Raw genomic sequence first — 20,652 nt, forward strand, 5'->3', positions numbered from 1 at the left:
GATCATTTCAGTCATCGTCTTGTTAACTCAGGTGAGAACGTTGAGGAGCACAAGGCTGGAGATCATTAGGCTGATTCATTAGGCATCAGGCTGATTGGGTTAGAATGACAGACTTGACATGTTAAAAGCGGGGTGATCCTTGAAAGCATTGTTCTTTTATTGTTAACCATTGTGACCTGCAAAGAAACGCTGGCAGCCATCATAAAAATGGCTTCACAGGCGAGGATATTGTGGCAACTAAGATCGCACCTAAATCAACAATTTATAGGATCATCAAGAACTTCATGGAAAGAGGTTCAATTCTTGTAAAGAAGGCTTCAGGGTATCCAAAAAGGTCCAGCAAGCGTCAGGATGGTCCCCTCAAGACTTTTGGAAGATGGCCTGGTGTCAAGAAGGGCAGCAAAGAAGCCACTTCTCTCAAAAAAAAACAATGAGATGAATCAGATGAAGCCTCTTTCCGATTGTTTGGAACAGGCTTGTCAGGAGAAGAAAAGGTGTGCGCTACCATCAGTCCTGTGTTATGCCAATAGTAAAGCATTCTGAGACCAGTCATGTGTGGGGTTGCTTCTCAGCCAAGGGAGTAGGCTCACCTACAATTTTGCCCCAAAACACAGCCATGAATAAAGAATGGTACCAAAACCCCCTCTAAAAGCAACTTCTTTCAACAGTCCAACAACGGTTTGGTGACTAACAAAGCATTTTCTAGAACGATGGAGCACTGTGCAATAAGGCAAAAGTGATAACAAAGTGGCTCGGGGACCAAAACATTGAAATTTTGGGTCAGTGACCTGGAAACTCCAGAGATCTTAATCCCATTGAGAACTTTGGTCAATCCTGAAAAAGAGGTGGGTGGACAAACAAAACCCACTAATTGTGACAAACTCCAAGAAGTGATAATGAAAGAATTGATTGCTATCAGTCAGGATTTGGCCCACAAGTTGATTGAGGTCATGCCCAGTTGAATTGCAAAGGTTCTAAAAAAGAAGGGCCAACACTGCAAATACTGACTATTTTTATAAATGTCATGTACTTGTCGATAAAAGAATAGGAGAACTAGAAAAAAATCTTTCCATAGGAAGGGGGAAATTATTTTTATAGTGCTGTTTTCACATTACTCACACGGCCTAAGAAGAATATTTCTTAGGCCTTTGGAAGTGCTTGTAATTACATTTCAGTACATAACAGAAACTACTAAAACATAGATCTAAAAGCAGTTTAGCAGCAAACTTTGTGAAAACTAATATTTGTGTCACTCTCAAAACCTTTAGCCAGGACTTTACACAATGGGTTTAAAAGGGAAGTAATGATCATGTTAATAAGATAGGGCTCTCAGAAATGTGTGAACCAAGTATGACACGTATGGTTATAAAAGACCTTCTTGTTTCAACTTATTGCATTTTGAGCTTTTGTTATTATTTTGCTAGCATTCTATTGACACATTTATATTATTTTGAAGAATTCTAGCATTTATCCAGTGATTTAACTAATTTTACAAAAAAGGTTCTCCTTCTTTTAGCATTTAAACAGGATTTAACTGTAAAATTGTCATCACATATTCAAACATCTTGTTCTAATGATCTTGTTTGACACTTTAGAAAAAGATGTAGGGTACTTTTTGATCATTTCAAACAAACTGAACAGTTTTTGGTTAGTCTTAAACAGTACAATTCACAATCGTACTTGCAGTAGCTTGGAGCAGAAACTGGGCTGATCCAGACACAGAGCTGAAGAAGAAAGAGCCATTATCAGATCTGGATTCTGAACAGAAGACTTGCAGCTGTTCACGTCAAGCTCCATGTCAACAGTAGAGTTGATCTATTGATCAAAGAAAACGCATCAGTTGTTGTAAACGAGTCAGACAACAGGAAATAGCTTTTTAGTCGATGTCGTAGCGATAAAGTTTGTAAAGAACTTTATTGCTGCAGATGTTTCACCACAAAAGTGACATCTTTGAACATGTGAGGTCATGATAAGCGGCTCTTGAATGTGCTACTGTTGTTCCACATCCTGAAGCAGCTCACAGGTGTGTGGTTTACTCTGTGGATCAGCTGCAGTTCTACCACCCAAAACTCAGAAGTGGGAAGTGTCGGCAGTGTTTTCTTCCTTTTTATAACGTCTCTTCTTATCCAAACTAACTTTTTCAGCTCCAAAACTTTAAGATGCTTTAATGTAGATGATATGATGAAAGACTCAGGATGAGGTTAACGGGATTACAAATGCATGTTCTGTTGGGTATCAACAGCGTATAAGTGTCTCCAAAAGCCACTGAATCACACGAGTATCCAGGTCTTCTATTTATCTGTAACGCTACGTACATACCAAGAATGTAATGTGTGTTCAAGAACGTGCTGAACAGGCATTCTTGAAGGCTCGTCCAGTTTACACTGGACTGTCGCCATCTGACTGTAGCACAGTCAGGTGGAAAAGTCTTGGTGTGAAATGTCATGGTGGTGCAAATCTCATAAATCCTGCTCCAGGCTTCGATATATGAAAGACTCAGTGTCATAGAATTCCAACCGCCTTAGTTTTTGAGTCAATAACTTGATCAATAAGTGTTCCTGCTTCTGTTTTTGTCTGTAGACAATGTCTTTGTTTAACAATCAAAAACAACTGAAGAAATCAGTTACCAGTTATTTTTGTTCTGTCATTTTATTGTAAAGAGGTTTTTATGTTTGTGTCAGTTCATGATTTCAGAGTGTCTGTTCGGAAGACGGACGCGTCTGATCGCTGCAGGCTAAAGGGCGACGGCGTCCTGCGGGCGGACATGGATGCTCTACACCTGCTGGACAGGGCGGGAGATGTCGTGTACTCCTGGCCGTATCGGTACCTGCGACGATTTGGACGGGACAAGGTAACGCACACCCACAAAAACACAAATGGAGAACCACCAGACTGTAATAAACCAAGGATTAGAGAACGATCCATTAATCTGTAACACAGTACTGAAAGAATCTGAAACAATTTCAATGAAAATGTACAGAAAATCTCCTATCTGTGTTTTGTCAAAGGAAGTTGGCAAAATTAGAACGTCAAAGGAGTTAGCTAAAGAAGGTGTAATACCACTGAAGGGAACTTAATAATACTAATCACTAAAGTATGAATTAGCTGAAGAAAACAATGGAACAGTTGAATTGTCTGAACACATGGTGAACAACATGCTGTATATTGTGCTAAATTCCAAAGTGGCAGCAGGATGTTTAAATTTAGAAAAGAATATTAAAAAGAACAAAAAAAGTTTGAAGAGCAAAATGCAAAAAACAAACATGCTAAATGTTTACAAAAAGCTCTATTTGATAAAAGAAGGAATAAAGACAGCTGAAACACTAATGTAAACAAAGCTAAAGGTGACAAATAAAAGATAAAGAAAATAAAAAACGGAAAAACTGTGCAATATAGACAAACCGAAAATAAAATTACAAATTACGTAAGGGATAATGGCCTTTAAAGTGTGGATTATCAGAAATGAATGCACGCTGTGGAAGCCTGTTTCCTGGAAGTGCCCTAAGTCTGAGTGTACTTTTTGAAATTGTAATTGAAAGAGGCACATATTGTCAGTTTGATCTGACACTCTCTTTTCTTGACTGTTTCTTGTCTTTAGTGCACATTTTCCTTTGAGGCGGGTCGCAGGTGTGACTCCGGTGAAGGGAACTTTGAGTTTGACACCAAGGAGGGTAACTCCTTGTTCCAGGCTGTGGAGGCTGCCATCAACCAGCAGAAGATCTCCTTTCCCCACAGACAGATCTCTGCGGGGGGGCAGGGACCACCAGACACCCCTCCGAACCCCATCCTAACACCCCCGTCTCTCAACCTGCCCTTTTCCCACGGCTGGACGCCGCCAACGCCTCATCCCCGCACCCAAATCCCACAATCCCCATCTCCTAAGGTCAGCTGACACTGCTGCTCTCGCTTCAAAATTTAAAAATAAATAAATAAATAAACGCCAAGGACTGGTTACTGGTTCAAGTGATGGAACCTCCACTGTTTAAATCAAAGAAACAAAAAAAAAAAGATAAACCACCACCATACAGTATTTAAACGTAAATGGTGCTCCAGTTTTTCCTGTTTTTTTTCCTGCAGAATACAAACTGTCTTGATGGTTTGTGTTTGCAGCAGGCGGACGGCGTGTACAGCATGGTGAGCGAACCTGTAAACCTTCAGACCCTGCACAACAGAGACAACGACAGCTCTACCTCCCCACAGCAGCAACAGCGCCCCCAGATGGTAGGAAAACAGATGACTGACAAGTTATTAGCATGGACACTAAACAAAAATGCAAACTTTTCCAGCAAGAGAGAAAGCCATCGATGTGAAAATTCAATCACCTCATCTAGAATAAAGTCATGTTCTGGATAAAGTCAAAGACAGGTGCACTCAAAGGAATGGAAAGATAATGTAGTATACCTTATGTCATCTACTTTTGTTGGAAATTTCAAACATTTAGTAACAATAGTAAGATGGTCACGTTACATCTAATTAACATTAAAACATGAGAATATGTATATATTGCAGTTTATCTTTCATGGTTTTGCTATTTCACGATTATTTTCATTGTAATTGTGCGTGTTTTTTGTTTATTTGTTTGTTTGTTTGTTTTTAACACTGCACTGTGTTCTGCATGTTGATTGGCTGTTAACCTTAACACTCACTCTCCATCAACATCAATGTTCGATCAGAATCAGATCTTTTTCTTTAGTGTATTAATGCTGGACTGATTTTTCTGTGATGGTTTGAACTTTGAGAGCTTAAACATGGGAGAAAAGAGTAAAAACCTTCGTTACTGTACATTCAATTCAATTCAGTTCAATTCAATTTTATTTGTATAGCCCCCATTAAATGTGTAGTGAGGAGTTTAACATCTACAGCCATATCTCACAGATTTCACAGTGAGGTAGAGTGCGTCACTCCTGCTATAAATGAGGCACCACTGTATTCTATATTTTCTAACAGAATTTAGTCAACGCAGACATTTAAAGGAATTAAATTTGTCCCAGTGTGCTTTTCATTCATCTGTGCCCAATGCCCTGTGACCTTTGCAAGAAAAGAGTAGTGGTTTCAAGTATTGGAGGTTTTGATGCAAAAACTTTCAATACATTTAGAAGCATTCAGCTAATCCTTCCGGGGAAATTCTGGACTAATAAGCCTCATCACTCCACATGTAGAGTAAATAAAAACAGGTTTCTTTCAACTTTAAGCACCGTTTTAGATATATAAAACATGGAAAGAACATGGAAAGACATTCATTGTCCTTGTTGTTCACTAATATAGAAAATTCAGTGAGTTAACTCGCCCATTAATGTTGTTTATTTGGAATATGGTGTGCATGTAAACTTGGTCGAGGTAAATTTATTTGTACTTTTTGGAAATTTGATTTTAAAAAAAAAACCTGAAATGTCCCTAAAACTATCCGGTCCCCTTTAATTCCTTCATTCATCTACTTCCATTTTATCCCTTTTGGGGTCACGGGGTTGCCGGAGCCTATCCTGGCCACTTATGGGCAAAGGCAGGGGACACCCTGGACAGGTCGCCAGTCAGCTCTTATTGATTGATGTAAATAATTGATTATTTATTTGTTTTTGTTTTTTAGTCTCAACTGGAGCCTCCCCGAGATAAAATCTTGACTGGAGTGAAGAGTTTGACTCTGGACAACCGTGGACTCCCTGTTTCACGAAAGAGCCAGGTCAAGATGATCTCCAGCTGCCCTCTCCCCAACCCGGATACTAATCCAAATTTGCCCCCCAGCCCTCACCACAGCCCCAAACCCAGCTCCAGCCCGAACAATGGCCAGACATACTCTGAGGTCAGCCATGGGGCAGTTTCAAGGCGGAGCGTTAAGAGGGATAGGACCATTCCCCCCTGTACTCCTCCTCTGATGAGCAAGGATCCAGATTACTCCTTACCCTTTGACACATTAGCCTCCATTGACATTCAGAACTCCCATCAGGCTTTTGGAGATGATCCAGGTCCTGATCCTCTGTACGACAGCATAGACGAGATGAAGATCAGGAACATCTTCCGGGATGAAACCAAAACTCTCGGGCCGACCTATGGAAAGTTAGAGCACATCTACGATGAGCCTGAAGGCTGCGCGGTCGCTGCCCCGGCACAGGAGTCCACCCCTGCCACCGTGGTCTATGATAATCCTGAGGAGATGAAGGGAGATGCCTGGAAGATAATGGCCACAACTGCAGACCCTAAAGGTCACGAGTACCCCTACAACCCCCGCGTGGACGACTATGCTGTACCCAAACGAGTTCCGAGGCTGTGTGCCATCTCACAGAACTCCAGTCAGGAAGCATTTCAAGAGGAAGGAGAGGGGGAACCTGAATTAGAAGGAAGGGAAAAGCAAATGGAGGAAATACAAGATTCCCCATACAAGAATGTGATGGTGAAAATAGAGTAGAAAACTCTCCAGCTATCAAACAAGGCTTCAAAATCCAGATCTGATGGGATGGTGGCCTGCTTCTTTTTCTGATTTTCCCCGCCACATCTGCTGTTAATTTCCTGGAACCTGTATGTTTTGCCAGTAGAAAACTTAAAGGGCGGATGTTTGTCCCTCTAACTGCACCTTTTCCAGATTCCTCATCAACGTTGGTCTCAGAAATCCTCTTTTGTGTTATGATCTGTGTTAAAAACTCCTGCAGGATTCTGTCCAGTTTGTTACCCAGTTGCTCATGTGAATGTAAATTTACAGCAACATTCACACCCTAAAAAAATCTCTGGAGAACAGTTTGCACCAGTCAACTATTGTAAATAAGAAGAGACGACGTGAAAGAGGAGTTATGCCTAAAATTAGCCTGCTATACTAATAAATATTAATTTATCTGCTCAATTAACCAAAATAAAAATGTAAAATGTTTATAAGTTGAATTTTTTACTGCAATGTACTAAACAGCATGCAGACTTTCAATGTCATAGATGAATTTGCTCCTTTAAAATAAAGTACTATCAAGCAAAAATTAGTTTGCTAATGATAGCTTTATTAAGAAGATGCCAATGCTACCAACGTACAGAGCTCAGCATAAAAGTACTAGTTTGATCAGTAGTTCAACAAACAAAAGAAGAATTTAACTTTCAACAAGGTTGAGTTTTATTGAACACTTCATTAACTCCATAACATGAAATTAAGGTTAATGATCTAACTTAGATCACATAATCTTCTTTTTTACTTAAATTGGCTGAAGCAAAAATGAATACACCCTGCAACAAAAGCTACTTCATCTAGTATTTTGTTATGAGCACTGTGATTTTTAAGGACAGCACCAAGTCTTCTGAGCATGGAATGAACAAGTTGGCGACATATTGCAACATCTATCTTTTTCCAGTCCTCAAGAATAACCTCTTTTAGAGCCTGGATGCTGGATGGAGAGATATACTTAACTGTGGCTTCAGAATTTCCCACAGGTGTTCGATTGGGTTCAGATTAGGAGACATACTTGGCCGGTCAATCACCTTCAGCCTGTTCTTAAACGGAAAATCAACAGTAGCTTTAGAACTGGGTTTTGGATCATTGTCGTGTTGGAATCGACTGATCTGTTTGCTGTTTGCTGATCTTCTTGTAGCCTTCACCTTTTTTGTGCAAAGAAATGATTTCCTTTCTCAGATTTTATGACATTTCTTTTCCATGGGGAGCCATTACTGACTGCAAGAAATGGGAAGGGCTTTTCTTTGTTAAGAAATGCCCTTTTATAGTCACCTGTGTGCTGGACACCTCTTAAATGAATCATTAGACCAACCCGTCTAACCCATGCCTGTTAATTAGAATTTTATAGTCTTAATTTTTTTTTTCTCCTAAGACTATGACAGGGGTGAATTCCTTTTTGCAACATGGGCATGAGTTATGTTGTTAGGTCAATAGCTTTTTTGTGTGAGCAAATTAACATATCTTTTTTACAATCAATGTCTTACCTTTATAAGTGTATTTTGTAGTGTAGTATTTCACAGAAAATGTTGATTCTGAAAGGACACTAAATGTTTTCTGACAAATGTAGTGGGGTGTACTCATTTATGTTGAGCACTGTACATACCAAGTTAGACCAGGTCGAACCTTAACTAGTCAGGGACTCGGGTTTGGTAGTGACGTATGGATGGCATCGCTTTTATTTCAAGTGCCAACTGTTTAAAATTTGATCATAGAGGAGAAATTAAAAATTGCGGTTTATGCCCAGTCGGAGTTCTATGACACCAAGCCTTTCATATATCGGAATAGAGCTGTGAAAGAAAAAGCTTGAGCAAGATTTGCGAGACTTGTACCACTTCAACATTTCGCACTAAGATGGGATGGTTTGGATGATTCATTACAGTGCATGTGGAGAGATTGGCTTCCTTCAAATTCTAAGGATCTCTCATCTCTGAGGACAGATGAGATGAGACTGGAATCTCTGTGGATGCACCATGATGTTTGCAGATGACATTGTGATTTACTGTATAGTGACAACAGGGCACAATTGGAGGTAAATGGAGGTTTGCTCGGGAAAGGAGAGGAATGAAGGTCAGCTGCAGCAAAACAGAGAATCTGCGTTTAAAAAAGAGGAACTCAAGAGAACTGTGAGGTTACAGGGAGCAGAGGTGGAGAAAGTGGAGGACTTTAAGTCAACAAAGAGTGTTGGAAAGAGGTGAAGAGGTATCTGCAAGCAGGATGGAACGGGTGGAGGAAGGCTTCAGGTCTGATGTGTTCATTCATCAAGAATGAACAAAAAAGTGTAGAAGATTGTGGTGAGACCAACCATGTTGTTAGTTTAGAGACTCTAATGCAGAGGCAGGAGGCAGACCTGGAGGTAGCAGAGCTGCAGATATTGAGGTTCTCTTTGGGAGTGAGCAGAATGGATAGGATCAGGAATGAACATATCAAAGGAACATCTTATGGTAGATGTTCTTGAGATATTTGCTGGAAAGCAGATTGAGATGTTTGGACACCTTGAGAGGAGGGACAGTGGTTATGTTGGTAAAAGCATGCTGAGGTTGAAGCTACCAGGAAAAAGACAAAGGAAGACCAAAAGTAAGTTAATGGATATAGAGAAGGAGGGCGTGAGGGTGGCTAGTGTGAGTGAGAAGGACGAAGAAGATAGTGTTCGATGGATGCGGACGATTGGTTGTGGCGCCTCCTAAAGGAGGCAGAATATGCAGCAGATCAATTTTTTTAATATTCTGGTTTCTCCTGATTTTTAGTCTTTACCTCAGGTTTGTACATTTATGAACTGAACTGAGGAATTGTGACTGAAAGAGGCACATAATGTCTTGGTGAAGAAAAAATAATTACCAGAGAAGATTTCATCATTATTTATTATTTCAATTTTCCATTGTTTACAATTAATGCTGTTTCAAAAATGTGCAAAACCAACAGACACTTCAGACAGAGCGTTGGCTGAACTCTTTCCCAGTCTTCTTCTGCAGGCTGCTGTAGGTTTGAGTCCAGTAGTTGACATAATAAGATCTCAGGTCATAGCTGAGGAGACAAACCAGAGGTTTTCTCTGTCACCTCAGATAAGACAGGATTTTTTTTTATCAAAAAGAAAAAGCCCAAGAAAATTTGTATTCCATATATTACCAAAAGTATTGGTCCACCCATCCAAATAATCAGAATGATCAGGTGTCCTAATCACTTTGCATAAAATAAAGCACTCAGACATGCAGACATTTCTGAAAGAATGGGCCGCTCTCAGAAGCTGTAAAAGCTGCAAAAGGTGGACTAAAATCATATTGTACTCCATGGGTTAGGAATTGGATGGCACTTCAATTTGTATGTAAAACAAGGTAGGTGCAAATACTTATGGAAATATATTGTATATGGCAGAAATAAGAATAGCTACCCCTGGTTTAGACTATAGTAATTAATAAATATTTGTTCATCTAGTACAGTTTTTAAAAAAGCATGTCCATGAGTGGGCAAAACCATATTTTTTCTGTCCATGTGGCAGAATTCATGAATAAACTTGTCTTATACGTCCTTAGAAATAAACTACAAATGCTCCTTCAAAACTTAAGGGAAATCTATATATCATAATGCATTTTGAGAATGAGTAATTCTTATCCAATTTTTTCATTTATGAGTGTGTGTGTGTGTGGGTGTGGGTGTTGTGCTTGCGTGCGAGTGTGTGTGTGTTTGTGTGTGTGTGTGTGTCTGCTTTGAAATCTAAGAGAATCTCGAAAAAAAAGCCTCAAAGGAAAGAATAAAGAAATAACACAAGAAACATATGAGGTTTCCAATAGAGAGGGAGGAGTGGGGTTCGCACCTGACGGAGGACTTAGACATGTTGTTGTTGATAATCAGGTAAGGATGGTGGTTTCTGGTGAAGGGGGGCCAAGGTACTGGGACTCTGCTGTTTCCACTATTGGGATCACTGGAAAAAGGGGTGTGGATCTTTACACCGGGAGACTGAGCTGCCTTAGGCTGGTTTCTGTCAGCAACGTTCAACATCTCTACCCGGTCTTGGCGAAGTTGGTCCAGTAGGAAATCATGTACTGGGAGAGGTCTCGATGACGGGGGGCATAGCCCAGCGGGGTGGAGAACGGTTTACCAAAGAGATACTGCAAATCCTCGGCGTGATTGGCCTCCACCCACCACGGAAACCCGGGGATCCGTGTCTTCATGTTAAACAGGTAAGAGTAGGTACGGGCGCCGCTGACGGACAAACAGCAGCATCAAAGCATGGAAAATGAAAGGGTGGTGAGCTTGAAATGAAAACTTAAACTTCACTATGTTATACAACGACATTGTTCATATTTACCCTTGATTAGATTTGATGAATAAATTTAACATAAAAACAACCAAGTACAATCACAGCAGACAACACACACGTGTCACGGCTGCATAAAATGATCAAGCCATCCAATGTGTGGAAACATTTTAAATTTAGCAAAGACACGTAAATCCATTTTAGGTCAGTGAATCAGATCGTTCAAAAGGAAGCAATATTAAGTATGAATCGTATTATCTACCACAAATTATGAATATGAATTGTATCGTTGTTAAAATCAATCAGATAATAAAGCTTTAATGAATGTGCTCCTGACTGTTGGAGCTGTCAGAACTGACCTTGAGTAGTTTGTGTGAAGCTGAAGGGCCGCCTGAGTTGGGACCAGGAAAAGGAAATCTGTCTCAATATCAGTCGCAGTCTTCTTCACCACGTCTGGCGGTGGAAACGAACCCCAGTGAGTGGAGTAGACACTGAAGGCAGAGGGGATGGCGGCGTCCCCCTTCTCCTTGGTCAGACCAGCCAGCAGACCCTTCACGTGATCTCTGAAGAGGAAACATCAATACATCGTGAGCAGGAAAACAGGATCACAAAAGAAAGGATGAGTCCATGTTCATGAGAACGGGACTGAGTGACTCCTCCCCCCTCACGTGCCAAACAGGAACTACCCGCTGGTTCCAAAAAGCCAAAAATTTGAAATATTTGATTCACAGATTCTCCTGAGCCCACATTCCTGATTGTGAAAGGTTTTGCCATAGAAATAATGACTCAGACCGATTAGAACCAACCGCTGCTTACTGACGTCTAGCTCCAACCTGGCAGCGTCTGTATTGCGAAAAAATGGTGACTGAATTGAACTCATTTTGTTGGAGCCGAAAGTACAGTTGAGTAATTTCTAATAGGTTAAGAGTTGATTTTTTAAAGGTTGATCAAAGTTTTTCCTTTTTTTTTCATTGACGTGATTACACAGAGCCAAAAACAACAGTGGTCCAGGAATCCTGCCCTGTGGAACAACATATGAACACAAAGACAGCAAAGAACTGCAGAGGTGCCATGTTCAAAGGAGCTTTGCAAAAAAGTCACATCTGCAGCTAAAACTTTGACTTCAAAGGATGCCACTGGATCTTTGAATGAGTCTAGACTTACGCCGTAGTATTTGCATTTCCAAGGTTGATGGATGGAACATCGACTCCGGCAAAAAAGTGTCCATCCATACTGTTGATGCCAGCTAAGTAATCAAATTGAGCCGCGTTGTGAAAAAGCTCACTTGGCTCGTTGGGGATGAAATCGCCGTCGATGACTGGAGCGAGTTGAAGAAGGTCCATCACCACACCTGCTTGTTAGCCAAGAAAACATGAAACCTTTTTAGGAGAAATTTCTGGTCTTTAATCACCTTTCAATAATGTACAGATACCTAAACATGACAATTAAAAAAAATGCGCTAAAATTAGCATTTTGTTCACACAAAAAGTATTTTGTAGAAATTGCTTTATTGTGAACACAAATTAGCATTTAATTAGCAATTTATGAGCACAAGTTAGCATTTTTGTGCTAGTTTACCAATGCCTATTTGCCTATGCTAACTGGTATTCACAAATATTAACTTATGTGCACAAAATCCTAACTTGTGTGCACAAAATGGTAACTCGAACACACAAAATGCTAACTTTTCCTCACAAAATGCTCATTTGTGAACACAAAATACTACTTGCTGTGCACAAAGAACTGTGTTGTGTGCACAAGTTGCTGTTTGGCGGGCCACAAATTAGAATTAGAAGAGTTAGCATTTTGTGCTAGCTTGCTAAGGCAAGTGCGCACAAAATGCCCATTTGAGGGAACTATTTCTCATCATTTTTCAATGTCATGTCCAGGGATCCCTACAATATATTCAACAGTTGTGAAGAGAGTGAAAATTGTCACTTGGAAGCAAGGAAAATTGTGCAAACGTTGTTCTGTAATGTCATCTTTGTCTTCAAATGGTTACATTTTGAAAAGTGTAGTAGTTTTAGGGGATGTCATCTGGACTTGGTTTTAAAGTTGGAAGACGTTTCACCTCTTATCCAAGAGGCTTTGTCAATTCTGAAATAGCTGGTCTAAGAGCTGGTATATATGCGCTCATGGGGGAGGAGTCAGACCTGAAACTGGAGGTGTTGTCCACTTAGCCTACGTGGTTTCGGGTCGTTAATAGTCCTTTGTCCTCAGCTGGGGGTTGGGGAGTCAGTAGCCGCGTTTACATGGGCAAAAGTAATCGGAAAGAACGCCTGATCGGAAAGAAAATGCGTCATGTAAACGCGCCGTTAGGAATACTCTGCCCCGATCAGACTCATTCGGATCAGAATTTCTTTCCGATCGAGATAGGTGGGTTATACCGATCGTTTATCCGATCGTAGAGCATGTAAACGGTCATTCCGATAATGTGTCACTGCTGCTCTGGGTTACGTCATGCATAGACGGTGTTTCGCTGAGAGAAAGCTTTGGAGCTCATACGGGACCGACCAGCTGCTCTGCGGACGCCCCGTGAAAAGCACCGCTCCGCTCTCGCCCCTCTGGGTCTCTGCCTCTCCCTCCTTCACGAGGGGTATGCAGGGCAGCAGCGCTTTGGACCAAGTGAGCAGAGGAGCCAGATAACTTTGTGTGTGAAGGGAGGGAGGGATGCTTAGTTACGTGTGCGTTTTATTGTTTTGTTATGTGTGGGAGAATTCAGACTGGGAGCCGTCCCGCCACTCTGGGTTAGCGGCTGCAGGACTCAGGAGGAACCGTGTTTGGGGCGGTGTGTGAACGTCTCAGAGCAGAAATAAATGTTGCTCAGCCCTTAGAAACTGTCCCGGCAAAATAAAGGCCGATGTTAATCCCACATATTTACGTGCAGCCAAGATGTAGATTGCCGTGTCTCTCGCACGGTCCTGGATTTTGTGTCCTCAAGCAAGGCTAATGTTGTTAGCGCGTGTTTATAGCCTGTCCTAACTCTTCCAGCTCCGTTCTTCAACATAAAAAGCAATGACCACACAGATTAAAAAAACGATGAGCGAGCAGGCGCTTCATACTATTCATAACATTAATAAAAGCACGTTTGGAAGATCGCCTCGTGTTACGGAGCTGCTGCACAAAAGTCTGTGGCAGCGGTCTTTTTACAACGAGGCGCATCTCTTCTTCCGGGTTTTTTTTTTACCACTACTGCGCATGCCCAAACGATTTATTCCGACCAAAGGTATGAGCCATGGGAACGCTTGTTCTAATCGGAAAAAGGTTTTCTGATCCCATGTGCACGGGTGAATTTTAACCCGACCATTGATCCGATCAAGATATTCTGCCCATGTAACCGCGGCTAGTGACTCCCTCTCCAAAAACAAGACAAGAAGGAACAAGAGACCAAACGGAACAGTATTTCAATTCCATATATCTCAGGCCTGTCTGAAAAACTTAAAAGGATTTTCAAACAACATAACATCCCAGTTCATCTCAAACCAGTCAATACCCTCAGACAGAAACTGGTTCATCCAAAGGACAAAATTCCCAGCTAAAAACAGAGTAATGTGTACTCTATCCACTGCAAAGAGAACTGCAATGAACAGTATATAGGAGAAACCAAACAACCGCTACACAAGCGGCTTTACCAACATCGCAGAGCCAACCCAAGTGGACCTGAGTCTGCAGTACATCTCCACCTGAAGGCCACGAACCACTCTTTCGAGGACAGTGAAGTCCGAATTCTAGCCAGAGAGAAAGGATGGTTTGAGCGAGGAGTAAAAGAAGCCATCTTTGTCAAGAAGGATAAACCTTCTCTTAATAAGAATGGTGGTCTCAGGTTTATTCTTCCATCCATCTACGGCAGTGTTTTGAAACCTAAACAAACCAAACCAGTTCCACCTGAGTCGTTAACCGCTGAAAGAGACGACCATTTGGAGAGGGAGTCACTGACTCCCCAACCCCCAGCTGAGGACAAAGGACTATTAACGACCCGAAACCACGTAGGCTAAGTGGACAACACCTCCAGTTTCAGGTCTGACTCCTCCCCCATGAGCGCATATATACCAGCTCTTAGACCAGCTATTTCAGAATTGACAAAGCCTCTTGGATAAGAGGTGAAACGTCTTCCAACTTTAAAACCAAGTCCAGATGACATCCCCTAAAACTACTACAATGGAACCAACCTGGATGAATGAGAGTCTTCATAGACATTTTGAAAAGTGACACATTTGTTTCAATGTACTTGCTCTTGAAGTGGGAAAAATTAGTAAAGGTCAACAATGAGTATGACCCACAATAATCCTTATTTTAAAAATGTCTAAAACCCCTGCAGCATGCATCAGGAAGCTGACATCCACTGCAAGAATTCCTGTTTGCATTTTGAGCTGCTCCAGCAAAGTGAGACACAGCCCACAGTTATCCTGCAGTTAATGAGCCCCATAACAGGGCAGGGAAAGTTCTTGAAAAGTTGCCATGAATCCCATAAGTCTTGATTCTGACCTTTTCCCAGAATAAGTAGAACGTCGATTTTTCCTGCCAGAGTTAGATCAACAGGATTGCTACCCTTCAGGCAGGCTATCATCTCGTCCACGTTGGTGTTTGAGCAGCCGACTTTCCGAGCGATCTGTTGCAACAAGAAGAGCCCAAATTCAGATAAGAGAGACGGCTTGTGTTTAGTTTAAAGAACCTGAGTTCATCTATCTCTTTAAGGCTGTCAATATATTTAATATAACCTTAAAATGTTGTTTTTTTTGTATGAATTGTGGTGTAAAGAACCTTCTTGGTGACTTTGAGGGGGTTTCTCTGGAGTGCCCAGGGACTGAGGGCCACACCGCACTGACTGATGGCTCTTCGAAACAATCCTTTGCTGTACGGAGAGATCATCTGAAACGAGTCAACAGAAAAACGTTGCCTTGAACTGACAGGAACCAACCTGCTGACACGACAACATGAGACCCTTTGTGGCTCGTCTGTGAACCTGACCTGGTAACTAACACTGGCAGCTCCAGCTGATTGGCCAAAGATGGTAAGGTTGTCGGGGTGCCCTCCGAACGCTGCAATGTTCCTGCGGATCCAGGATATGGCAGCATGCTGGTCCCACAAACCATAGTTACCTAAAACAGACAGGTTTATGTCTTTTTTCGATGTAAACGGAAAAAAATAAGCAAAACCAAAAGCATTTAAAAACTGAAAAACCAACCTTAAGGATGCATATTGTGACAAAGATATATAAAGGTACAAATGTGAAACTCTGGTGTTGTGCACTGAAATAACAGTTCATTTATTCATACTTGTGAAGTTCACAAACCTGGAAAAGTTTAACTAAAAACCTCAAATTCATAACTTAAAACCTTTTGCGTGTTTACAAGTATTTCCCCTGTCTGGCTAGCGGCTGGATGGCTCAGTTGGCTGCTTGTAGGACTGACGCATGGGAAACAAGAAAACATCACCCACACACTGAGCTTCATCCAGTGCGAGTCCTTAGGCAAGACCCTTTACGCTACTGCCTACTGTATGTTGCCACAAGGGGGCCCAAGTCTGGGTCTCCCTGTGCCGGTCCTCAGCCAGGTCAAAATGATGTCAGGAAGGGCATTCATTTAATCATTGCCATTCTCCTGGTTCCTATTTTTAAGATGCATGTTTAATTTAAAAGAGAAATGAACACTTGTTAGCCGTGAAACATGACATTGTACATCATTTTGTCCCCCGTCTGTCTCTATCACCACTGGTATGCCACAGGGCTCTGTTCTATTAACCGGAAATGTATTCTGTATGCGTCACGTTCTCCAGAAACAGTGAAACACCTGGCAGTCGGTCATCTCCGGTACTGAGAAAACCCAGAGTGCCGACTCTGTAGTTCACAGTGACGACGATGACGTCCCCCCTGTCAGCCAGCTCCTTGCCATCATAAAGAGAGTCTCCAAGAATGGCCACATCGTTGGACGCCCCCAGCAGAAATGCTCCTCCAAACAGATAGACCATCACTGGAAGGTTGGTGGACACTAGAAAAAGACGAGGATCAAAGATTTGACTCAATATTTTGACAATTTAAAAAACCTGTATCGCTTACCTCAGTTGAAACCCCCCTTCCCCTCCCTGTTGCTGAGAGCTCTCTGTTCGTGTGCTCTTCCACTATCTTACAGCCCCTGACAACCCCAATCTAGCATTACCGGTGCAACAAAAATGGTAAGGAATATTGAAGTTTTCCAGTTGTACAGTTTTGAGCCAGAAACCAGCTTAGATGAGAAAAAATAGACATACATGGAAATATTTGTCTATTTGTCTGCAAATGAATGCATCAGAATGCAGCAGAGGTTCTATAGAACAAGCTTGTGGCCCGCCCAAGGTATTTTCTTTGTAACTAACAAGATCTGCATTTTTCCGTCTGCTCCTGATTAATGATTTTAACAAAGAAATACAACTTTAAGCTTAACTTCTTTTATATATGTCCTCAATCATGAGAAAAATGTCACAAGAGAATCAGTCATTGGAATCGGTCTTTAAAAACACATAAAGACCCAGAATAGAAGTATCTTTGAGGATATTTCTGAAATTCAGCTTTTTTAAGGGCACCTACACCCAGTAATTGCTGGAATAGGCTCCAACAGCCCTATGACCCTGGAAAGGTAACTGTTGGCGGAACAGCCCTTTAATGTAAAAATTATGAGAGGACTTTCCTGCATGTGAAGACATTCACCATGTCAGAACTTTTTGCATCATGAAGATCTTTTAAAATTTTTGTAACTTACAGGATAGCCCCTGGGGAACAAAGATGTTCAGATAAAGGCAATTCTCGCTGCCGTGGGTTTTTGTCTGCAGCAGCGTCACCTGCAAGCATCGATCTCGATACTTTGTAGCCCTCAGGACCCCTTAAAACACAAACCAGAAGAAACGCTCTGTTTTGTCATCTGGATGCTTCTCTGGGATGTAACGACTCACTGGACCACACCAGCTCATGGTGAGTTTGAACTCTTACCGTCCCACCCCGGGTGGGGTTTGGGTTTCTCCCACTTTCCCGGGACATCAGCGAAGGGAACACCTTTGAAGACGTCAACAGTCCTGAAAAGACTCATTCTGATGCTCTCTCCTTCCACCAGGCCGCCCTCGGTCTGCACCACACCCAGCTGCACCAACAAACAAACCAGAATGCAGCAAAGTCTGATCTGCTGTTTTTATGTAGATTCACATGTATTTGAAAAGCCATCAATCAATGCTGTTAATAAATAAATTATTCATTCTGTAATCAGAATTGTTTTTAATTGATATCAGATTATCTGAAATAGTTTGACTTGTTCTATAGATATTTATTCCAATGTTACGCTACACTCACAACAGGTATGCGACGAGCGATTCAAGAACGGGCTTTTAGGCCATGGAATCACACTGTACAAGCAGGTAAGGGCTTCTTCTTTTTTGTTGTTGTTACTGTTTACTATTGAATGCTGGCTACAATTGGAGGAGGCTTGGTGCAAAATGTCGAAGCGGTGTGAACCTCACGAATCTTGCCCCAAGCTTTTCCTTTCACAGCTCTACTCCAATATTCGAAAGACTTGGTGTCATAGAATTCCAGGCGGACACAAACCGAAATTACTACATCCCTACCGAATCCAAGACCCTGGTTCTTTAAAGTTCGACATTCTTTCCACCTTCAAGGGCCGCAGGATCGTAAAAACTTGCGTAGCTACGTGTGAACGCAAGAGTTTGGAATGTGGAAGTCCATTTGCACATGTTTAGACTTTTCATGGGAATGGCATTCTGCAACTCAATGAGTGTAGTAAGAAGGTTTTATTAAAATACCACTGTTATCACCAATGCCCTATTTTTGATAACATTTATATTGAAATCTAAAGAGACTGAAGGCTTAGAAAAACATTTTAATTTTTTTTAACAGTTTTTAGTGGCTCTAACTTGTAAAAAATATGTACACAGGACCACACCAGGAAGGATTGTTCTAAGATGAATGAATCCAAATGTCATGTAAAGTAAATCACGGAAAATAAATTAGATAAATTTCAACCTGAGGATAGCCCAGAACACGAAAGACATGTTATGGTTAGTGTGGACTGCACCGTTCTTTGCAATGACCATTTTGGAATTGTACCTGCATGCCTTTGTGGAGCACACACTGACTTTTTGATCTCCAGCTATTTAGTGATTCCAGACACAAACTTCAGCACTAAACTGTTATCCAGAAGAACAGGAGAGATTGCTGCATGTTGATAATGGATGAAGGCTCATGCAGGGCTCCATCCACCTTAACTTTTAGTCCAAAAATATAGAAGTGCACAAAACAATTGATTATTTGATGATAAATTAAATTTTACATACCTAGGATTTTAGACAAAAAGAATGTCACATCATATTTTAAACCTGTTTCTGACTGTATTTTTGGTTTAAAAAAAATCTCTAAGATCATAATTTTCCAGCGCCTCCAATTGCATTTTCTACCTAATACCAAGGGGTGGCGTTTTTGTGCCACAGCTGAAAAGTGCATAACATTTTTCACTAAAAGTTTGTAAAATATAATAAAATGTATTAACATACTAAAAGTTATTTTTTAAGCACTACAATACCCAAAATTAAAAGAGTAAAGAAATTAGATTTACACAGAACTGTTATTATAAAATGTTAAAAAATAAATTAGATAAAGGAAAGATTAAAACACATTTATATTTACATGAGTATGAACATGAGCATAAAACAAAAACAACAGGAAATAGCAACATTCAAAAATGTCATTGTTTAATGAAATTATTTACTTAAAAGGGATGTTTTCCCAGCATTTTTTATGATACATCCAAACATAATCAATGTTTGGGGTGGGGGAAAATAGCAGATGCCATTATAAAAACCTTTTTGCATATTTATAATAGCTGTTGCACAAAAGTGGCATCAGAGGGTGCAGTTTGGCTCACTCATTTGTCTTTAAACACTTTAATTTCACTTTAATGGTTGGAAAACAGATCCTAAAAGCTGGTTTGAACTCGGTAACTGAGATGGAACTCACCTTTGCAGCCAAAGCTGAGTTCAGACAGACGGCCAACAGAACCACCAGCATCATCTTCATCACACCATGTGTTTGAACCTGCTGCAGCTTGTGCTGCTTTATAGCAAACTCTTATCTGAGCCATGGCTGCTGCTGGCACACGGAACACCATAGCAGCTTCTGAAAGCATGAATCTCTTCTATTTCACTTTTTCCATAATAACTTCTAGCTTCTATGATCACAAATCAGGTCAAGACATTCCAGAAGTTCCAGTCAGACTGCCTTTAAAATAGTGTGACTGAAAGAAAAGCTCCCAAAAGTGGGACTTTCATTCACACAAAGTTTCTGAGAAAAATGTTTGACAGAGAAAACGTCACCTTAGCTTGAATCTCTGAGGTGAAGGTCGATCAACAAGCTGTGAAGCACACAGCTGCTGTTCACTCCAAACACTGGAGCAGCTAGGACTGACAGCCGTTTTCCAAAGACATTTTCTATGCAAAAATCGTATTAAAACCAAACATCTTTGCTGAAATAAGGTTTTGCTTGTTTCTCAACATTTTTTTTTACCGTTGTAATGAGCTGGGAGCTCATGATTATAACAGGATTAGAAAATGAGTCTTAAAAGCTTGGGGTTTTAGCCAGGATGTGGTTTTAGATCTTTAAGGTACATTTTATTAAAGTCCCACTCCCCGCACCTTTTGATCTATTTTCAAAGCATTCCCAGTGATCTTTTAATTATGATTATTTAGACAAAGTCAAACATTTTGAAACAAAATAAAAAAACCTGTGTAATTTTCTAGGACATAGTTCCTGCAGGACGGCAGAAGTTCATGAGAAATGTATTTCTGAGTTGTGGACGGGACTGTTGGCATAGAGTAAGCCTGCCCCTACATCCCATCATCCCTTTATGAACAATTTTTGCCACAAGCTTGCAGCCCCTCACAGCCCCAACTTAACATTACAACAAAAATAGTGACGCATATTGTGCTGTATTTATCCAGTCGTACA

General features: G+C 41.0%; 2 protein-coding genes across 4 annotated transcripts in view; one reads left to right on the forward strand and one right to left on the reverse strand.

The window, feature by feature from the left end:
- The window catches only part of dok2 (docking protein 2), a 30,212-nt gene extending 23,256 nt beyond the window's left edge, over positions 1-6,956 (forward strand). The window contains exons 5-8 of one of the 2 annotated variants that reach the window (XM_011479594.4): positions 2,682-2,851; positions 3,599-3,883; positions 4,111-4,221; positions 5,585-6,956. In XM_011479594.4, coding sequence (XP_011477896.1) covers positions 2,682-2,851; positions 3,599-3,883; positions 4,111-4,221; positions 5,585-6,400 — 1,382 coding nt within the window. In that variant the 3' untranslated portion in view covers positions 6,401-6,956. Of the gene's footprint in view, positions 1-2,681; positions 2,852-3,598; positions 3,884-4,077; positions 4,222-5,584 lie in introns of both variants that reach the window. The other variant, XM_004072900.5, reaches the window with a different exon arrangement.
- A 2,305-nt stretch (positions 6,957-9,261) lies between these two features.
- Positions 9,262-19,815, reverse strand: LOC101174676 (bile salt-activated lipase-like). Of its 2 annotated transcripts, none has more exons than XM_004072899.5 (12): positions 19,666-19,815; positions 17,635-17,782; positions 17,408-17,527; positions 16,463-16,660; positions 15,642-15,772; positions 15,435-15,542; positions 15,159-15,282; positions 11,838-12,024; positions 11,033-11,236; positions 10,421-10,618; positions 10,230-10,337; positions 9,262-9,442 (listed from the first exon to the last, which is right to left on the reverse strand). In XM_004072899.5, the coding sequence occupies exons 1-12, from the start codon at positions 19,723-19,725 to the stop codon at positions 9,346-9,348; spliced, it is 1,683 nt and encodes a 560-aa protein (XP_004072947.2). In that variant the 5' UTR covers positions 19,726-19,815; the 3' UTR covers positions 9,262-9,345. The 2 variants fall into 2 exon arrangements, with proteins under 2 accessions (XP_004072947.2, XP_020561901.1); XM_020706242.3 differs by having other exon boundaries at positions 11,838-12,027.
- Between the last annotated feature and the right edge of the window lie 837 nt (positions 19,816-20,652).

The sequence above is a fragment of the Oryzias latipes genome, chromosome 9, assembly GCF_053564925.1.
Source record: "Oryzias latipes strain Hd-rR chromosome 9, Olatipes_Hd-rR_3.1".
In the NCBI taxonomy this organism is placed as follows: Eukaryota; Metazoa; Chordata; class Actinopteri; order Beloniformes; family Adrianichthyidae; genus Oryzias; species Oryzias latipes.